General features: G+C 36.1%; 1 protein-coding gene across 1 annotated transcript in view; it reads right to left on the reverse strand.

The window, feature by feature from the left end:
• LOC126267998 (fatty-acid amide hydrolase 2-like) overlaps nt 1-22,536 on the reverse strand; it is a 333,574-nt gene that overhangs the window by 17,868 nt on the left and 293,170 nt on the right. Inside the window, exons 5-10 of the mRNA XM_049973374.1 lie at nt 20,874-20,985; nt 20,625-20,782; nt 20,386-20,529; nt 14,266-14,367; nt 9,768-9,935; nt 760-942 (exon numbers count right to left, since the gene is read on the reverse strand). Coding sequence (XP_049829331.1) covers nt 760-942; nt 9,768-9,935; nt 14,266-14,367; nt 20,386-20,529; nt 20,625-20,782; nt 20,874-20,985 — 867 coding nt within the window. The remainder of the gene's footprint in view (nt 1-759; nt 943-9,767; nt 9,936-14,265; nt 14,368-20,385; nt 20,530-20,624; nt 20,783-20,873; nt 20,986-22,536) is intronic.

The following is a 22,536-nucleotide window of genomic DNA, read 5'->3' on the forward strand; positions in this document are numbered from 1 at the left end:
AAGATCTATGTACCCAAGTCATTGTGTGTAATTTTAAGGCATCATGTCTCAACAGGAACATAAATACCACTTTATCACTTGGATCCCAACTTCTTATACAAGTGGCTGCAGAGTTCAGAAAAGGAAACTGGCTCTCCAAAATGAGTTTGGCTCCCACTATCTACCTTATCTCTATTTACACTATTTTTTTTCTGGCTTTGTTTCAGTTTCTTTCATGGTGTTATATTCCCCACACATCTCCTCTCCAGTTCCTTTTGAGTTTGGGTGATAACTAACCTTCCAACTGAAGTGAAAAGTGCAGCTTACAGCATCATTGATTACAAGACTACCAAACATACAGGAATGATCAGATGACTAATCAAAAACACAGGGCATTATATTCTTCCAACTAATGTCACTAGTTTTTATTTTATGGATGGATAATTTTTGCATCACTGCTGGAGAATGCGTAATGCCCAGAACTAATAATGGGAAAGAAATAAAGAAGCAGTGCACCTACACTGGAATCAAGGTGTTGTCAATTCCATTGTAAGCTACATAGCAACTGCAGCACTCATCATGAAGAAAATATTTCTATGGTTAGTATCTTGTTGTTGGTAACCCTCCACCCTGTAGATTATGACTCTCCAATACCCATACAACATTTTTTGTAACAGGTCAGTCAAACAGTCCCAGATTGCCGTATACTCAGCAGCCAAAACATCTTTTTATTATTCCTCTTGTTTTCTATCCACAAAAATTTATTTTCATGAATGTTACCTGTATGCCAATTGGGAGTCCCTCACTGTTAAGTCCAAGTGGTACATGTGTTGCTGGCATACCAAGGACATTAAATACCATTGTATACAAAACACCAGCAGTCTTTATGTATGAATCATTGTGATATATGGCTGCTGTTGGGTGGGTTGGGTATATAAATACCCCACTGTCTCCTAAAATATCCTGAAAAATGAAAAACATCAAAAATAATTATTCTGCTTTATTAATAATATAATGATGAGATAAAGAAAAGGAAAAAAGGGACAATTTGTAGAAGATATACTGTAAGTTATTTCTGAAATCTTCTGCAGAGCTTTCTGTTGGCGCTATGTCTCCTGCAGGTACTCCATATACATTATTTTTATTCTTTGGGTCTCAAGAAATTTTGCTGCATTAGTGAAATAAGGTATTTTGCAGGACTATACATTGGCCAAAATCATTGCTGGTCATACACTGAGGGTGAGTTTGTGAATGGCAAGAAACTTAAACATAAATTTTAATTAGACTTATGAGCAGTAGTATAAAAAGAAACTGTTTGGTACATGAAACCATTCCTAGATGAGTTTTTATCATAATTACACAAATACAAAACAATTTGGCACCAAATGCTTCTCCATCTAATTTCAAAAATATTTTTCAATCTCTGTAGATACATATTCAATAACTGGCATAAAATGATATACACTCAATTATTTTATAATTCAGTATTTGAGAAGAGTCAAAAATGAGTATAGCTTAATATAACAACAATAGGTAACTGCTTTAACTGAAATAGTGAGTCAGAAATAAACATGTCATGTTATTTTACATGATGGAGAAACTATCATTAAATTTTATTGAGTAATCAATGGGTTGACTTGAAACTTCCTGGTAGATTATGACACTATGCTGGAGTGAGACTCGAACCAGGATCTTTGCCTTTCACGGGCAAGTGCTCTACCATCTGAGCTACCCTAGCATGACTCCCCACCCATCCTCACAGCTTTAATTCTGCCAGTACCTCATCTCCTACCTTCCAAACTCCTTTCTTCCAGGAGTGCTAGTTCTACAAGGTTTGCTGGAGAGCTCCTGTGAAATTTGAAAAGTAGGAGATGAGGTACTGGTGGGTGGAATTAAAGCCACGAAGACAGGTTTCATATCAGTGTACACTCTGCTGCAGAGAGAAAATTACATTCTGGAGTGTGTTGACTTGTTAATGAAATGTCTGGGGCACAGTCACATAGCATACCTTTTTCCCTCTTTTTTGCTTTATTGTAATGTGGATAACCAATTCAAACAATAATGTCAATGTTTTTGTTTGCATTTATTAGTCAAAACCCACAACACTCATTCACAGTCTCTCCAGTGAATTGAAAGAGGTGACAAACAAGGGGGAAAATATTAAAATTTGAATCAATTTAGCTAGTCATCCATTATAGGCCATGAATGGAAAAATTTTGAATAGGTATTTATGCATAAGTGTGTTTTATAATTGGAACCAAGTTCACTATAAATGTAAACTACATGCTAAGAACCAGCATGGGAAGTTTTGGCCAGCATTGCAGGCATAGACAGACAGATAAATTTAGCTGTTTGTTATTTATTCCTTGGATAAATATCTAATAATTCATTATGCTGTTGAATGTTCCAATGTGTTGTAAGGCCAGTGTGCCCCATACATTTTTCAAGAGTTTCTTTGGTAACTAGAAGACAGACAAATATTTGTACTTATTGAATAATTATGAAAACTATATTTTAGGGTTGCTAGAGTAGGAAAACACACACACACACACACACACACACACACACACACACACACACACACACACACACACACATACAAAACACACAAAGAATCACATTGGGTATTAAGGATTCTTCTGTCCAATAGAATTGGGTATCAGGAATGTAATCTTCATTTAATATTTTTGCTATATGAAACAACCTTTACATCAGCAAGTAAATGGTAAATGTCTTTTATGGTTGCCTACTTTTCTTTTTTCTGTGCCATGTAGAAGCTGTGTAAATTAACAGTGTGGGAATGTGGGTCAGTTTGCCTTGGGTATTATGTTTGTATAACTTAACTATTGTTAACTGTAGCTGGCTGTTGACAACAAACTTCACAAAAGAATAATTTTGTTCTGAAACTGTTTTAAGTATGCCTGACTGTTGAAGGAGTTGGATTTTAGATCTTTTAGCATGGAGATAACATTGTTTTTATTTCATCTTTTGGTGCAATAATTACTTTATTCATAAGTGAAAAGCAAAACAATGTTACACAGTGAAAAATTAGTGAAAGGAAATAGATAAAAAGTATTAATTTTTGTCAGTTTCATTTGAAAAGTGTATTATTGCTTATAATGCAAAAGAAACTGAACTTAGGACATTTACAAAGGCCTTATAATATATTACTTGCAATTCAAATTATTCTCAACATATATACTCAAATACTTTGTAAATGACGTTTTATGTCTTAATTTTTGATGTGCAACCCTGTTGAGATGTGCATGGTCATATCTAAGGTTCTTAACTGAGTGTACTAAATTTTATTCTAGTTTAGTCTTTAGTGACAAATCATTTGCTGAGAATCAATTCAGAACTGTCAACAGATATTTATTTTTATTTTTTTTATTGTTGAAGTGGCTCTACACTATGTACTCTCATTGAAGAGTACTATTCCAGCCTCTCAAATATGCATAGAGGATCACATTTATACAACAGAAATGAAAGCGGACTCAATACTAATCTCTACAACAAAGTGATACGATTTCTCTTCACTCTGAATATGCTGGATTACTTATCTACCCTGAATCATTTAACTCTCTGCATTCTACTGGTACATAATAACTTCAAAAATGAAGCCTCACCCAACATGTGTCCCCTGAAACATTCTTCTGGTACCTTAAATAATATTTTATTTGCTTGGAATTACGTAATGCTAGTCTTTGTGGGAACAGAATTGAGCAGTTAGCTGTGAAGTTGCTGTAAGCTTGCTCCGTTATTCTTCCTGGTGTTTCAAGTATGGAAGTGCTTAGGCCCTATAAGAGCATCCTTGCGTTACCAGCATTACAATTTTGAGGAGGCCTCCAAAAGTCCAATAGTAAATCACTTACGGAGGTGAAGAACAGGTACAAACAACCACTGAACCTCTATTTGTTATATTAATCCTCTGTTTTCTCTCATCCAGATATGACTCCATTCATGCAAATGGGATTGCTTTAATCAATAATATTTTGATTTTTTTTTGTAGAATCAAAGGCCTTAGCAAGATTTAAAAAAAATATGAATATGATAATTTTTCTTGCTTTCTTGTACCTAACTCAAAGGCGGCAACATCAAGTAAACACAAGATTTCTGTAGTCTGGATGAAATACAATCAAGAACAGAAGTGCTACAACCTTTCATTAGTCCAATGATTTTTGTGGTATCACTGACTTGGCAAAGCGGATCTCAGGTGGTGAAGTATGCAATGCCTGTCTTAATAAATCTAAAGGATCAGCATTATGTGATCCATTTTTTTAGATCTGTTTTTTTTTTCAGCAACTGTTAAGAAGAAGTCATTTAACTTAGTGAACAATGATTTCAGTTTAATTCATCTGTATTTCTGCTACTGTCATCAGTTGCAATTGTACTTAGTAATCTACAAATTATTTTTCCTCTGTTCTTAAAATTTTTAATTTATTATGCCATTTATTATGCCATTTTTGTGGCATGAAGCACAATTTTGCAATATTACTGGTATTGATTAGAAATAGTTCTCTGTAAGAAATAAAACTCTCTCTTGCTGCCACAACATACTTTGTTCATAGATAATAACCATCCTTTCTCATGGATTCCACTGTTACTACCTCTAACCACCAAACCAGGAAAACTGAATTAACAGCGTTGTAAGAATATTTTAGGAAAAATTTAATCTTGTCATCTACTGTGCAGCCTTGGTAAACTACTTCCCAGTGTTCATCCAGTCAATTCTCTTTAACATTGTAACTGGGCCAGCATTTATAATTCTGTTTAACAAGGCTTTGCCATTGCCAGTTGAACAGAATTGAGATGGAAGCTTTATCACTCCCACTTGACCATTATATTCACCTGAACCATTTGCTATGAGTTCATCTGAATTTTATAAGAATGTAGTACTGTTCTTGTAGGGAAAATTACTGTAGGGAACAAACCAAAAGTGATAATTGCCCTCGGTGCCCTCATGAAGCAAATAGCTTCAGCATGCTGTGCACTTAGAATGATAAATTCAATGTATAGTAGCACCAGAACAATATTTTTTGCATGTGTTCATTCTATAATTGATTGTGGCATAACCTTCTAGTGAAGAAATACGCGGAATATACAAACAATCTTTAGGCTTCAAAAAAGGATTGTATGAATTATAATACAAAGTGGCAAGAGAGCTCGCTGCACTGAGTTGTTTAAATGTATGAGAATCCTGACTGTTTCATGCGATCCACATAAAGAAAGACATCGACTAGTATCCAATGAATGGTCTCTACATGAATATGGAACCAGATCCACTCACCCCTTACATGTCGGTAGGAAATACAAAACAAAAATGCAAAATAGTGTGCTATATAATTAAATTATACAACAAACTGCAAATGATAGTCATCTAGCTATTGAACTACATGCAGTTTGTATTACATTAATAATAAACTTCTTTTATATTATTTGGACTATTTCACATCTTTTGTGTTATTTCCTTTTTAATATTTAAGTAATCTGACACCATAACTATGTAGTGCTTTTAATATGATGAAATTAGTTTAACACTACTTTGATCTCAGATATGTTCCATAAGGTTGTATGCTCCCCACACTTTGGTTTATTAAGAAGACATGTAATCCACTGTTATATTTTACACTGAACACTTGTTAAAAAAAATCAAAACTGTGACAATGGCCAGTAAATCTAGGAAAAATAATTACAATTATTATGAGTTGATGTCCTGTTTGTTATTAATATGAACTGCACTTAAGTTAATAATTTAGCTATAAGCGCATTGGTATCCTGTATTTCACCTAAATTTATAATAATATTAAGATCATAAATTTATAATAATATTAAGATCATATGTAAATTACAAATTCAATTTTAATGCCATCTAGCAATCATCATCTCAAGTAGCCTATTGAACTTAGAGGCTGTGTTTTCTATTCACAATAATACTGGCCACTCATGTTTACATGATGTGTATAACAAATATTGTATTACTTGTCTGCTGTACTGGTCATCAACTGTAATGCTATCTTCACATATCATTGTGTAATAATGTACTCACAATGATCTTTGCTATGAAACAACACAAATACAGACTGAATGTGTCAGTGGCTAAGTTTTAATAATGCAATGGCTCAGGTAAAATGATACCTCACTGCATGTAAACTTATTCCACTCGATAAATTTGACTTCTGTAAATATGAGGCCTTCATTTTCACTGCTTCTTCCTTAACCAACTTCCAATTTTATGACCCTCGTTCTAACTGATGGAAGATGAATGACATGCCAGATTATTCCAACTGTATATTTTGTATTAATGTTGTCATTCAAAAATCTTTTATGACAATGTGTTAAGCTGCTATGGTAATTACACTAATCACAACTGTTTTTGTGGTACGTATTCTGTAAAAATTTTCTTACATCTCATTGGACATTGTTGTAATTTTACGTGCAGTTTCTGCACTTTTGGTTCCTGTATGCTGCTGGACTTTGCTATATTCTTATATGTAACTTTAAGTTTTAGATCTGAATATTGTTTGTATGCAGCTGAACCTAGTAATCCAAATAAAAATTGTTTGCAGTCTTGACTTTGAGGACTTCTAATCCTTAATATATAAAAAAACGACAATTACAGTTTCGTTAATGGTGGGTGTGGTAACATTAGTAAGTGCCCTCTCTGAAAACTACCTAGAACTGGTAGTTCAGAACACCACTCATGATGGAAATATATTGGATGTAATGCCAACAAAGAGATCTGACCTTTTTGAGGATGTCCTCATCAAAACTGGTATCAGTGGCCATTATGTGGATGTAGCAACAATGATTACCAAAGTATAAAGGGTAACTAAAACAAGCAGGAAGTTATATCTATTCAGTAAACTAGATGAAACCTCAATGAGGAACTTCAAACTTCCAGCACAGGGTGAAGCTTATAGAGGAACTATGGTCCAAGTTTAAAAGGATTGTTGAACATACTCAGTAGAAAAGTTCATAGTAGGAGGGAACCTCCATGTTATATAGTCACTGTAAAGAAACTAAAGAAACAGAAACTACTGCATAATAACTGTAAAACAAAGAACTGGGCTATAGATAGAGAGATGCTGAATAAAACGAGTTTTGCTGTCAACAGAGCAATGTGTAAAGCCGTCAGTGACTACCATACAAGAATGTTGTCAAATGATCTTTCACAGAACTCAAAGACAGTTTGGTCATATGTTAGGGCGTTACCACCAAAGTTAGTGTCCAGTCCATAGTGAATGAGACAGGAACTGAAAATGAGGATAGCAAAGTGAAGTTGAAATTCTTAATTCCATTTTCAATTGCTCTTTTACAAAGGAAAACCCAAAAGAATTTCCCAAATTTAATCCTCATGCCACTGAAAAATGAATGAAATAAGTATTGGTGTCAGTGGTGTCAGATGAAATCGTTAAAACTGAACAAAACTCCAGGGCCTGATAGGACCCCATCAAATTCTATACCAAAATTGCAGCTGAGTTAGTCCCTCTTCTAACTATAATTTTTTGTAGGTCCCTCAAACAAAAAGCCATGCCCAGTAGTTGGAAGAAAGCACAGGTTACACCCATCTACATGAAAGGTTAGTAGAAATGATCCAGAAAACTGCCATCCAGCATCCTTGACATTGATTTGCTGTAGGATCTTAGAGAATATTCTGAGCTCAAAGATAAGGAGATATCTTGAACAGAATGACCTCCTCCATGCCAACCAGCATGGATTCTGAAAACACTGATCATGTGAAACACTACTCACACTTTTCTCACATGATGTACTGAAAATTTGGATCAAGGCAGTCAGGTAGATAACTAATTCTTGATTTCCAACAAGCATTTGAATCAGTACCACACATACACTTACAGTCAAAAATACAGGCATATGGGGTATAAAATGAAATTTGCGACTGGACTGACTTTTTGGTAGGAGGTCGCAGCACATTATCGTGGATGGAGAGTCATTGTCAGATGTAAAAGTAACTTCGGGTGTGCCACAGTTAAGTGTGTTGGGACCGTTGCTGTTCATGTTATATATTAATAACCTTGTGGGCAATGTTAATACAAACCTCAGATTTTTTGCAGGTGATGCAATTATCTATAACAAAGTGCTGTTTAAAAGAAGCTGCACAAATATTTAGTCAGAGCTAGATAAAATTTAGAGTGGTGCAGAGATTGGCAACTTGCTTTAAATGTGCAGAAATGTGAAACTGTGCACTTCAAAAAATGAAAACAGAAATGACGTAGTACCTTATGACTATAATATCAATGAGTTACAGTTGAAATCGACCAACTCATACAAATACCTGGGTTTGACACATTGTAGGGACATGAAGTGGAATAAATGGAATGATCACATAGGCTCAGTCATGGGTAAAGCAGGTGGTGAACTTTAGTTTATTGATCGAATACTGGGAAAGTGCAATCACTCTACAAAGAAGATTGTTTACAAATCACTCATGTACCTCATTCTAAAATATTACTCACATGTATGGGACCCATATCAAGTACGACTAACAGGTGATATTGAACATAAACAGAGAAGGGCAGCATAGGGAGAATGTCACAGAGATGCTGAAAAAACTGAACTGGCAGACTCTTGAAGATAGACATAAACTATATCAAGAAAATCTATTAAAGGTGTTTCAAGAACCAGCTTTACATGATGATACTAGGAATATACTACAACCCCCTACATTTTGCTCACAGAGGGATCATGAGGACAAAATTAGAATAATTACAGTTTGCACAAAGGGATTAAAACAATCATTTTTCCTATCCTTCATATGTGAATAGAATGGGAAGAAATCCTAATAACTGCCACGCACTCACAGTGGTTTGCAGAATACAGATGTAGCTGTAGATGTAAATCTTTCATCTCTAACATTGACAATGTCAACAAACATGATCCAAAAATTATCTGTTAGATAAGCATTCTTATAGTGTCAAAGATCACCTGAAATTATATGTAAATAATGGTGACAATTATGCTAATAATTAACTGTTATATTTAAGAAGAATTTTGCGACATGTTTAATAGAATAGTGTAATATGATGTACAAACATGTAACATAGTAAAGCAAATCTATTTAAACAGTGGTAAGTGCAGGATGGAGTAACAAAAATATTATGAAAAGCATAGATTGCTAATCACTGTATAGAAGAGATGTTGAGTCAAGACAGCCACAATGAAAAGATCTTCCTCCAAAATAGAAGACACACACATACAAACAAGCACAATCCACACACACTCAAGACCATTACCTCCAGCCAGGGACAGTGGTCATGTGTCTGTGAGTTGGGCTTCTGTGGATGTGTGAGTTTTCCATTTCAGAAGAAGGTCTTTTGGCCAAAAACTTAAATGTACAGCATCCATTACGATGTGCCTGTCTGCGACTCAATATATCCTCTATATGGCAAGTAGCAATCTACCCTTTTCATAATATGTCATGTATCTATGTACATGTCTGTATACACTTATATATGTATTATGCACATTGTTGTCCTGACAACATCCATACAGTTCACAACGTCTTGATGTATAAATAAACACAAAAATATCCAAGATGAAAGCAACATTTAAGTCTATGGCCAGAGACTTCTTTCCACAATATGTTTACATTGCCTTGAAATGTTGTTATAAGACAACAATATTGGTCAAAAAATTATCACATCTATAAAAAGTCTGTGCTATTGAAAAATAGGGTTATAAAAATGGATCAGAGTTTTTTAAAAATATCTTTCCCAAGTGTGTAACTGGTTGTATGAAAAATCTTATAAAGAAGCCAATTTTCTTACCACAAATTTCTTCCTTAAAGCATTTCTCTGAGCACAGTAATCGTTGTATTTGTAACGTGGTATTAACACATTCATTTCCTTCAACAAATAGAAAGCCAGTGCTGCTGGCGAGTACTTTGAAATACCAAATATTGACTTCAGTATTTCCACAAATAGATTATGGCTCTCCTGAAATGTAAAGAATAGATATAAAATATAAACTGTGAAGTTAACCTAGAGCTTAATTGTAGTTCTTTGTTAAACACAGCACTTTGATATCTTAATATTTGTCATTATGGCTAAATAATCTATGAAGCAACGAGAATGAGATTCAAAATTTCAAAACCAATCATGTGAATGAAAATATTACAACAGTGAATGTAGTGAGTTCATTCAGTACCTTCCAAAAAATTTAATGTTTTAACCAATTAATACTGCAAATGTATTTTCAAGTTGTGGCAAATAAAGCAAAGTAACAGTCTCAAATAACTGGTCTATACTTTTATTGAAAGTGTTCTGCGTATTCATGTTTGTAATGTCAGATACCTCTGAAGGTAGAGATCTCTGAGTCCGAATGCAACAGTATACATACAATGCTGATATTTTCAAGTGGTACATTTACTGTCAACTTATTTATTTTATGTGTAGAAGTGATATATTAACTGTCATCAGTGAAACATAAATTGTGTTTCATCAGAAGGGAAACACAAAGTTAGTTTAACTGTTTTGTAAAGCAAACACATCTTCTGGTATTTCTTGATTTCTTATATGAAAATGATATTGCCATGAGCCATGGTGCATGCAGTGTGTGTAGGGGTTAGCATCACTGGTTGGCATGCTGTGGGCCATCAGTTCAAAACAGACCACAAGCAATTATTTGTTATGACGTTTGTAATGTTTGTATATTCTGGATTATTCAGTGTCAGCATTCTGGAATATCTTACGTGTATAAACAGCTGCACTCTCTGTCCATGAGGGCAGCTGTGTTCTGTTTGATGACTGGTGCCAGTAATTAATTTGCTTTGAGTGCTAAGTATTGTATTTCACTGAAGACCCTCCTTTCACTTTTGGACTTGAGTGTGGTTCAGGTGTGAAATTGTGTGGTGGATTTAGTGAGTACTTCAGAATTCTACATCATCAAAGCTACAATTAGGCGATGTGAAAACTGCCAACTAAATGGACAGAAACTAGAATACAAAAATGTGATATTGTAGTGCCTGTGTCACTCACAAATATAACACAATGTTCCTTCGGATATGCATGCACATGATTGATGATGTATGGAAGTTTGGGTTTGGCCATAAGTCATGCTCAGATAGCCTAATGGTAAGGTTGTCACTCATGATAAATGGGAAATCTGGGTTCAAATCTCAGTCCAGCACAAATTTTCATTGTCGTCACTCCATTATACAGCTGATGGTTGTCCATATTTGCAACTGCAATTACATTTCATGTATGGAATACAAGGAGTACACCATTACCAAGCTCTGTATATTCAGGAGGCTGGTAGATTCCAAAATAACAGTAAGTCAGCTGCACATCCGGCATCAATCAATATTTTCTAGAGACACTGATCAGGGCCCAATGAAATATCTGACAGGATTTGACTGGGGTGCCAAATACCACAAGTGGAATGACGTGTGTTTGGCAAATGTGTACTTTTACTTGGCTGATGCAGCCCAACAGTGCTTCAAGAAACAATGAAGAGAAGCTTAATAGCTGGAACAAATTCCAGCCTGAACTGAAGAAAACATTTGGCAAGAACTGGCAGCAAGTCTGATTAGCAGAAGAACATTTGAAGGACACAGCCTGATGTCATTGGAGAATGACACAGTCATACACACGTTTCGGCCCTATGCAACATCATGTTCCTAACATGACAGAAGTTGACAAAATCTCACACTTGATGAATGGAGTCACTGAAGACATAACTAAGCTCTTCTGGTAAAGGATTTCACCACAACAGAGGAATCTAGCAAGTAGCACCAGTGAATTAATGAAATGCAATGGTAAAGTCTTGGGCAAAGGAGATATGATTGACTCCAAATGTGGTCCCTATGGCAGTTAGAGATGACCACCACGAATCCACCTCTCTCCAACATCAGATAGTATGAGAACAGATACAACAGTGTATAGCATCTAGAAATATCAGACCAAGTAAGCAAGAGACAGCAGCCTTGAATGTCAAGCTGGAATGTCAGCAGATAATAGAAAATGTTGAGGAGGAGGCGCATCATCCATTAGCACCAATCTCTGCCACCAGCTGAACGTACTGAGAAGAATGGACCAGCCAACTGACACTAATGCTGCAGCCATCGATGACAACAAAGCACCCAATCAATGCAGATACAACCAAGTAGAATGCCCCACAGAAGAATAGACATTTGGAGAACAGAGGGCAACACACTGCTGTGTTTCCACTGTTGATACGTGGGACAAATTGTGTGCTGCTGCACAGATAGAAGTCTTGTTTTCAACAGCCATACATCAATCAACACATCAGTTCTATCCATATCAGTCTGCTGCAGATAACTGTAATAGACCTGTGGGATAAAACCCCCTGCAGTACCCAGGACGAGGTCACTCCCCAACATGTCTTTGCCGTTCTCCCTCTCCATACACTGGTACCAGCTACTTGCCTAGCTGCCAACTTCATGAAAACCAAGCAAAGCTGATCAACTGTGGAGCAGAGACCATAAAAGATGCTTATCCTCCCTGGATAAAAGTCACTAAGATATCAAAAAATCTCATTGACATCAACATTGACAGCCAACCTCTCTGGGTGTTAAGTCAACTCAGTGGCTTCCTTTTCTGTAATGTCAGATGCTTATCATCATCAGCGAAAAATGACTATGTTCCATGATATGAAACTGATTGGCTGAAAGTCACAAATGGGAAATACATCCAACTGACAGGAACATATGTTGCATGAGTAGACATCAATGACAGAAAATGGGCCTTTGAGTGTATCATTTTAACCGAATGTTACTCAGTCTCACAAAAGAAATCTACATGCCATTGATGATCATAAGCATTATACATGCTCAAGGAGAATTTTGGATCACTAATTGTCATAAGCAGCCACAACTCATCTCTAAAGATATGTGCGAAGGGACAGGCAGACTAGTCCAGGAAGGGTAGCTCAGTGTCATTATCAAAGAATCATGCTTCACTATCTCTGCAGAAAATGTGGGTGAGGAAGTTATTATCAAACTGCCAATAGGATCTGGCCTGACCAAGGAACAACACTAGCAAGTGGTGGCCATTCTGTTTCAATTTTTGGATGCTTTCACATCTGGAATGAAGAAAGACAGACTGAGTGTCCCATGATAAAACACACTGTCAACATTGGTATCATCTACAAATTAGCCAGCACTCATTTAATTTGTCACTGGATGAACAATGGGTGATTGAGGAGGAAGTGGAGAAGATCATGCAATATGATATTATTGAACTTTTGGAGCATCTTTCATCCTCTCCTCTGGTATTTGTGAAGAATAAGGATGGCACATGGTGTTTCTGTGTTGACTACTGACAACTGAATTAAAGCACAAATAAAACTGCAAACACACTTTTTCAGTTTGCCACTGGATTGCATTGTGTAAATCCCACAATATTTCACTGACACAGCTGCTTGACATCTTCATGTGCTGGTAGTTGCTTTTATCACTGCTGCAAGACACAGCTGATGAGAACACACATCACAAACTCAACTGAATTATATGCAAACAAACAAGTGGTGAGGATGGGACACCCAGTAATCAGTGAATGATACACAACACCTTAGTCAGTGGCACCAAAAATGTGGGAGATTTAAATGTGTGATGCAGTACTTTGCATGTAGTGAGGAAGTGGCACATTTCCGAACATTAGTTACTATGCTAAACTTATCTGTTTTGGTTGATGAGTTGAGTAGTTGGCCAGGAAAGTACAGTAAAGTTTGTTTTATCTGAAAGCTCAGCAACAGTTTCATTTTTGTTTATGTGCATTTCAACTTCTCAGTGCCAAGCTACACAGTGAGTAGTTAGCTTTCCTCTTTCAAATTAGAAGGTAGATGGAGGCAAGTTTGCTGATGACGAAATTGCGTGACCTTCTGGAGACTGATGCCACATGCTTTAACAGTCCATGCAGGATAACATGATAATTTGAAAATGATATATTTTTATTTAGTACTAAACTTTGTGAACATTACTGGTGTTCCATTAATATCACAGAATACTGTCATAATATTGTTAACAGTGTAGTGCAACTTAGTTTAGCAAGGAATCTTAAAGAAAGGTTTACACTGACACCTAAGACTTCTGTAGTCACATAGGAAAAATACACTAATATTAAAAGTAATGACGTTACAGAGAAACTGTAACATCTCAAATAAAAAATGTAAATGAGGAAGGAAGAAATAGATGATTACTTCTGAGGTGGACTAAATTACTCAGTTAATAAAACAAATAGAAATTTTAGGTGAGGAGGTGGTCTTTTAAAATTTATGTTACATTTGTTTTATTTACCAATAATTTACCTTTGGATTGTCTTCATTTTGCAATAAATTTGGTATTCCTGGCATTCCAAAGAAAACAGCTGCACTCATTTCTACAGAGTCTGACATTTCTTCGATATTCCCCTAAAATAAAGGAAAATGTTGCTAAATTTTTTCATGAAATCATTACACACTATACATGAGGTGACAAACAACAAAAATGTCATTTATAAAACCATGAAGAAACACATGTGCATAATACAATATTAGAATAGTAGAGGAAAGTACATCAACATGAAACTACAGTAAAAAAGTACAGAAACAAAAACATAAATGAAATATAGCAAATTAGCTAGTTTTGAGAACCAGGGGGAGTTTTGAAGAAATAAAACTGTACAGAGATTACATGCATAAACATCTCAGGCCATTGGGTTGAAAGAAGCACACTTGAACAATTTGAGGGGGAAAATAAAAAATGAAATTCAACAGATAAAATTAAAAAACCTAAAAATTTAGATATGGCAGATACGTCAGTTGCCAAAACTAAATCAGCATGAAGAATGAAACTGCTTGGGTTCTGTGCACCTTTAAAATGGAAGTGTCCTACATAAGACTTAGAAAAGAAATCACCATTTAATCTGTTCTGTGAGGAAGAATGAGATTGTCCACATGCATTTCACAGTTGTACAATTTAATGTAATGCGATAGATAAAATATCTACTCACAAATAGTGGCAGGAGAACACATATATAAAAACTGTTTTACATGTGCAACGTTTTGGAGCCAGTGGTTCCTCTCATTCTTCTGGCAGAAGGGTTGAAGGGTAAGGAAGAGGGGTGAAGAAAAAGGACTGGAGAGGTTGTAAAATGGTTTAGGAGTTCAGGACAGCCAGTCAGAACCTCACGTCAGGGGAGACTTACCAGACAGGATGAGAAGGAAAGACTAATTGCTCAGGACTACACCAGCTGAGATTAGAAAACATGAGAACTTAAAGGTGGATGACAGAGCATTATTAAGACAGACATTACTGATAAAATACTGTGCATGGATTTATAAGAGTGAAAAGCTAAGTGCATTGTATATAATAGATGTGGAAGGGGGATGGCGAAAAATAGATGGAGCAGAAAATGAACGATATAGAGAATTAAAATAGAATGAAGAAAGAAGAAGTTACTGTGAAGAAATGCTGAGACAAAAGAAATTAACATAAATTAAGGCCATGTGTGTGGAAAGAACCAAGGAAATGCTGTAGCACTAGTTGCCACCTGCGGAGATCTGAGAAACTGGTGTCTGGGGGAAGAATCCCAGAGGGTGCTTGTGGTGAAACAGGCACCGAGGTCATGACTGTCATGTTGTAGAGCATGCTCTGCAAGACTAATGCATGCTCTGTAACATGAAACTGTGTGTTATTGGTGTACACCCCCCTGCCTAACCCATTCATCTTAAATGATAACTTGGTGGTAGTCATGCTGATGCAAAGGGCCAGTGTTTTACATAACAGTTGGTGTATGACATGTCATTTCACAGGTGATGGTATATGTTTTGCCAGTTACAGGCTGGTATAGGTGGGGAAGGTGGGTGTGTAGGTTAAGTTTTGCCACAGGGATGGTCACAGAGGTAGGTGCTGTAGGGTAGGGAGACGGATGCAGAAGGCGCATAGGGTTTGACAAGGATACTGTGGAGATTGGGAGGGCAACAAAATTCTACTCTAGGTGTGGTGGGCAAAACCTCAGATAGAACGGATCTCATTTTAGGGCATAATTTTCGAAAGTGATGGCCTTGTCGAAGTAGCTGATTAATACATTCAAGACCATGATAAAACTGTGTGACAAGTAATGTGCCCTCAAGCTGGTTTTTGGAGGGATCAGCAGTACTTGAATTGGGTGTGATGGCCTGGGAAATCTGCTTTTGAACTAGGCTGGTGGGATAATTACATCTAGTGAAGGCTGAGGTGAGTATGATGGTGTATTGCTGTAAAGAGTCTGCATCTGAACAAATATCTTTGCCCTGCATGCCAAAACTGTATGGGAGGGAACATTTGACATGGAAAAGATGGCAACTGTCAAAATGTAAGTATTGTAATATGTTAGTAGGTGTAAAGTGGACACAAAAGTGTAACTGGCCTTTGGTAAGGATGAGATCAACATCAAGGAAAGTGGCATGGGGTTGAGAATAGGGCCACATGAAATTTCATTGAGAGAAGGTATTTAGAGGTTCCAGAAATTTTAACAGGTCAGCCTCACTGTGGGTCCATATGACAAAGATGACAACCAAACCAGGGGCTGAAGGCTGATGGATCACAGGAAACCCCCTCCAAGTGACCTTGAAAAGGTTGACACAGTAAAAGCCTCCTGGTTCCCATGGCTGTACCCCTGATATGTTTGTCAAAAATTGATTATTAAAGTTGTTTAATGGTTCTACATAATACCCCTCACAACTGAAGCAGGTTTACTAACAGTAAGGAATTTGATAGGAAATCCACATAACTGCTTGTATGCTGCATAGTATACCTGTTCATCAGAATGAACTGTCACCCAGTGTTTCTTTTGAGTGATCTAGATATATGGATATCACTTGAGAAAATGTCTGTTGAATGTGATGGAATATAGTAACTTCAGGTCTGGGATTGTCACAACTGTTGCATGAGCCATGTAGTGTCATGTTGCAACAGAAACTTTGCACACATCAGTCCATGTATGTTTCATTTTATTCTGGAGAAAATATATATTTTTAAATCTGAGTATCATGCCTCTGTGATAGTAATTCATTGCAACATGTCATGCTCCAAATTAATGTCTTTTTATCTCTAACAGGAGTCATCTTAACCTTCCTTGTTGATGATTGATCTTAGAACTTCAAAACCTAAATTTTCTGGTTGGTATTAGAGGACCAGTATTTTATTCTTTCAAGGAAGGGATTACCTTATCATGCACTATAAGAGCTGATTGCCTGCACCAACCTGTTGCTGTTGAGGAGTCAGGTACTAGGCAGCTGCTTTATGAACACACAGTGAAATAGGTTATCATGCACTTTGTGATGTTGGAAACCATTACTACTACATGGTGACCTTTAAAATTGCAGCACTAACAAGGATAGCAAATAACAAAAATTTACTTGTATATTTAGTTGAATGGAGAGAAAACCTGATTAGATTTGTAGGTGATCTGGGGTATAGAGAGAGGGCCACATGTGGCAGAAACAATAACTCAGCAATGAGTTGAACTGAACTTGGGTGAAAGATATAAATATGTCAGTTCTTGCTGATTAAAGTCTATGAAAGAGTTCATCAATAATAATGGCATGGCACCATATATTTGTAATGGGACCCAGCTGAAGAAAAGATGTAGTGAGCTCCTGTGCCCTGCATTGTCATTGAGGACACCACTGTTGGCATGCGAAGCTCTGCTGCCATGTACAGGGAAGCCAAACAGTGGATACTGTGCTGACAGTCCATGGTCTCCATACTTCATCAATTGTCAATGCAGATATGTGTCTTACTGCAAACAAGCCCATTTTCTAACTCAAGGTGTGGGTGTCAATGATTGTAAACCCTATAAATCTATCCTCTTAAGTGCTATTTGTGTGGGGTCACTGAGGCACTGCATGGTGCATGGCAGTGAGTGTGAGCCCCCTAAGTCCATTGATTCCATATTCACATGATAGCTGTGGGGTTGTGAGCAACATGAGCAGCAGTATCACAGAATGGTAAAACAATGTCTCATTAGGTAATGATCCTAACATTGTTGGATTCTGAAACATCTTTTCACAAACAACTGACATTAAAATGTGATTTTTGAATGTGAAACCTTTGTGTAGTCTTTCTTTATATACAGATGGTGTTATTCCTATCTGCATAGAGCAGTTGTGCTGAAACACTAGTCATTTGCATATCCAAGCATGTTGCACACTGCGTAACAGTTTGAGGTTTGTTTCATACTGCCTTAATGGCATTTTGGTTGTAATACCCAATAGCGTCTTTGCAGATGTTGCAATGTCAATCACCAGTTTTTCATCATAGTGGATGTTATGGCTAGTGTTTTCTAGAGTCATGATGCAATATGATATCGTACCATTTGCAAACTTTAGACCCCATTTGTAGATTTGATGTTGTAAGAAATATGCTTTCACTGTTCTGAACCTTTATAATGCACAAATTAAATAGCAGAAGGCTATTCATTCCTGGCGGAATCTGTTAACTGACGAGTGCTCTATACACCATTCTTGTATTGGTGTTCATGTTGGATTTCCATGATACTGTACTGACACCTTTTCAGCATTCAGCACACTGTCACATGCTTAGGACATTACAGGCTACTGGCACCTTTCTCATTTTTTATTTGATATTTATGATTTTCATTTGATTTGACATTATTTGTCAAAACTTCTCCAATTTTCTCATCACTCAACCTGTGAGTTGTGGTCCTGTCTTCATCCAGGTTTTACTATACAAGAATGGGATTTAATAAATTAATGGAAATTACTTGCATGAAACTTACTTTGTTCCCAATCCTCATATTAATCATACTGCCTAAATTTATTTACTTGTTTTGTAGTATCAATCAAAAGATAGGAAAGAATAAGGAAATCATATAAAGATTATTACAGAGTTACATTATATTCAGAATAACAAGCAAAATCAGCTTATTAATGTGAGGGAGAAACAACTGATGGAGATGACCCTATCTTTACATTCTTTGTATTACAGTAATCATGTTAAATAAACCGCACTGAGAGTAGACTCTGGAATTTAGGAAGAAATCAAAGCCATATATTTTAATTAAATGTTATACTTTGAAATAACTTAAGTTTATAAAAATTCACAGTATTATATGCTTATATTGTATCTTAAAACATTTTAAGAGTTTATAAGAGGATAACTTGAGATGGAGTAGAAAGAATTATGCTATAAAAAGTTCTCTGAGTCAGTTTTAAATTCAGTTCATCACCTTCAAGTCATTTAAAAGTGTCTGGTACATTGGCATACCTGACTCCTTTCTGCAGCAACATTGACACTCAAGAAGTTGTTTTTGAACTTAGTATTATATGCATGCAGTGTGCATTAATTTGGGCAACACAAAATCAACAACTAAAGACATTAATGAAAGGATGCAAAACAGTTCTCAAAATAACAATTTTTGCAAGAGGCATCCAGTTAAAATTCTTATAACACATGAGTGAATTCTGGGAATGTTAACCAGTTAAATCAGTTCTACAAATCTTTTACATGCTTTTTCCCTGATGACTGAAAAAATGGAGAAGAAAATATTGTAAAAAAACTTAAACATTAACTGGAAATTGCATATGAGTTGTTAACCTCCTTTCTTACAGATGGAAGGTATGCGACTCTAACTTTTCTTTTTCTTTTTAAAAAATAAGGTTAATGAAAGGAAACGTTCTTTGACATGCATGAAACATAATGGCTCTTTCTTCTACAAGAATAAACTGTAGAGAAAACACCAGAGAGTAAGATCTATCAAATTTATTAAAAAAATAAATAAAAGGAAAGGATAATCATCATAATCATAATTTAAGACTGATTATGCCTTTCAGCGTTCAGTCTGGAGCATAGCCCCCCTTATAAAATTCCTCCATGATCCCCTATTCATTGCTAACATTGGTGCCTCTTCTGATGTTAAACCTATTACTTCAAAATCATTCTTAACCGAATCCAGGTACCTTCTCCTTGGTCCGCCTCGACTCCTCCTACCCTCTACTGCTGAACCCATGAGTCTCTTGGGTAACCTTGCTTCTCCCATGCGTGTAACATGACCCCACCATCTAAGCCTGTTCGCTCTGACTGCTACATCTATAGAGTTCATTCCCAGTTTTTCTTTGATTTCCTCGTTGTGGACACCCTCCTGCCATTGTTCCCATCTACTAGTACCTGCAATCATCCTAGCCACTTTCATATCCGTAACCTCAACCTTGTTGATAAGGCATAATAATCAAATAAAATTTATCACTAAAAATTAACATTGATCAACAACACAAGCTTTCTGTCATAATTTCAGCAATGGTTTGTATCAAAAATGCAGATAAAAATAAGACAGTGACACCAGAATTATTGGTATCCAAGATGACCCTAGCAACATAATCTGAAAATGAAAGCAGATACTACACTAAAATCTTATACTTCTAAGAAGACAGTTTTCTGAAACTTACCTTCTGAATAGGTATGTCAAATTTCTTGTGCAAAAAATTAACAGCTTTTTGTAATGCTTTTCTGATCTCATTGTCTAAATGTAATATAACATATGAGAATCCTGCCTCTTCCATATAAATGACTCTTAAATCCTTCATGTTAACCTAAAAAGGAGAGGATATTTTATCTCATACACTTAATATACACAAATATGTAATAACAAATGTTTCATTTCATTAGAAAATAAAATGTTGCATACTTCCTCATCTAGTCTAAGACCAGATGCTTTCTCACCAGCCATTACTTTTAACACTGGTTTCAAATCTTCAGAATAACGTGTAAGTGGCCCCACAGTTAGGTAGTGCTTGAACTCATCACTAGTAGCACTTGGATAATGTCCTTCAATTGATATATACCCTGAAAAATAAAACAGCAGATGCTGTTCTAAAGCTGCTTCTGCATGTCTGTATCAAATAATCATTTTCGTGCATCATATCTTACAAATTACCTGGAGTAGGTTTGTGGCCAAAAATTCCATTGTACATAGCAGGTATGCGGATAGAGCCAGCAATATCAGAAGCAACACCTATAATTGATGCTCCAGCTCCTAGCAGAGCAGCCTGTGAGAATATTATAAAGATATCAGATATTTTATTTCACTGATAGTCACATAAAATCACTACTCATGGAAAAAGTAAGTTCATTGAATACTTGAAGTACTAGAGAATCACAATGAAGTTTGCTGAATAGTGATAGAAAACACACTTTGTCAAAAATGTTTTATATTTATTCATCACAACTTCAAGGCAATCTTCCTGAACTTTAATGGATTTCTCCATTCACTTTTTACAGTCTTTGAAGCATTTGCAAAATTGTTCTTTTGCTATCCCCAACAATTCCTCTGACATTGATTTCTAAATAGCTTCTAGAATCAAGATATGGTGACTTTTCAGACAAACTACATTTTTTATATACATGAAAAAAGTGTGCACATGCACACCAGTGCATGCATGCGTGCGCGTGCATGCATGCTTGCGCGTGCACGCCTGCCCCCCCCCCCCCCCCCCCCCAAACACACACAGTAATAATATATCGAGTGAGTAGGGGCAGCTGAGAACAGATGTGCCTGTTCTGGCTGCAAACTGTTTCTCAGTAATGCCCATGTAAGCTGGTGCTTTGTTTTGGTGAAGCATCCATTACTTGACTTGTTGCAGATTGGGTCTCTTTCATGTGAACATTTCTTTACCTCCTAATTGTAATTAGAAGAGACCAACTGACCTCCAAGAAATGATTCTTGAAACACAATTCCTTTCCCACACAGATGAAAAGACAACTATATGCCTGGTAGCTGGATGCCCTGTTCATTCATCCATCCCATACTGAGCTTGTCTCCTGTCTGAATTTCCTATCATTTGAAGAACTAACTTCTCTTCTTCAAATGACAGTTTCCATATGGAGGTTTCATCGTTTGAAGAATCTTCAAAAATGTGACCACTTTCCTTTGCCAATAAATAAAAAAAGAAAAAATACAGGTACAAAAGGAGAACTGCTTTCACTATTATGTTCACTAAAAATCAGACAGTAATTCAAAGATATTTTGGAGACTGAACAAGCACAAAGTTACCGCATTCAACATGATGCTATTGTACCCACAATACAATCAGTCCACAAACTCTATTGTCATATCTCATATGCCTGAAAGCTATGTACTTGTTAACATACTTGAAAAGAGTGACTAAAACTTAGACAGAATAAGGAAAAGGTAACCACTCACATATAGCAGACCACTACAACAGTGGCAGCCCTTCCATTATTTTACATATTTTTTCATCCACGAATTTCCATTATTGTTATGACTAAAACTTAAGCCTGTATAATAATGTATTTTTCAGTAAATGTCTGAAGATGGCCTTGTAATCCAAAAACCAGTTTACAATAAAAGTAATATCGTAGAACAAAAGCAAACTGGTGCTTTTCATTTATTTTATTTTATCCACAGCTGTATTTGTAAATTATACTGTAGAAAATACTGTAATAGCTACAAGTCTTTTAGAAATGGTTTTATTGTACCATTACTAGTTTCAGGCCTGAACCCATTGTCAGACAGCAGCACAGATTTTTTGGCATGTTTTACATTTGTGTCCTAAAATAAAGTTTTCATGATTACATAG

Source organism: Schistocerca gregaria, chromosome 4 (genome assembly GCF_023897955.1).
Source record: "Schistocerca gregaria isolate iqSchGreg1 chromosome 4, iqSchGreg1.2, whole genome shotgun sequence".
Taxonomy (NCBI): Eukaryota; Metazoa; Arthropoda; class Insecta; order Orthoptera; family Acrididae; genus Schistocerca; species Schistocerca gregaria.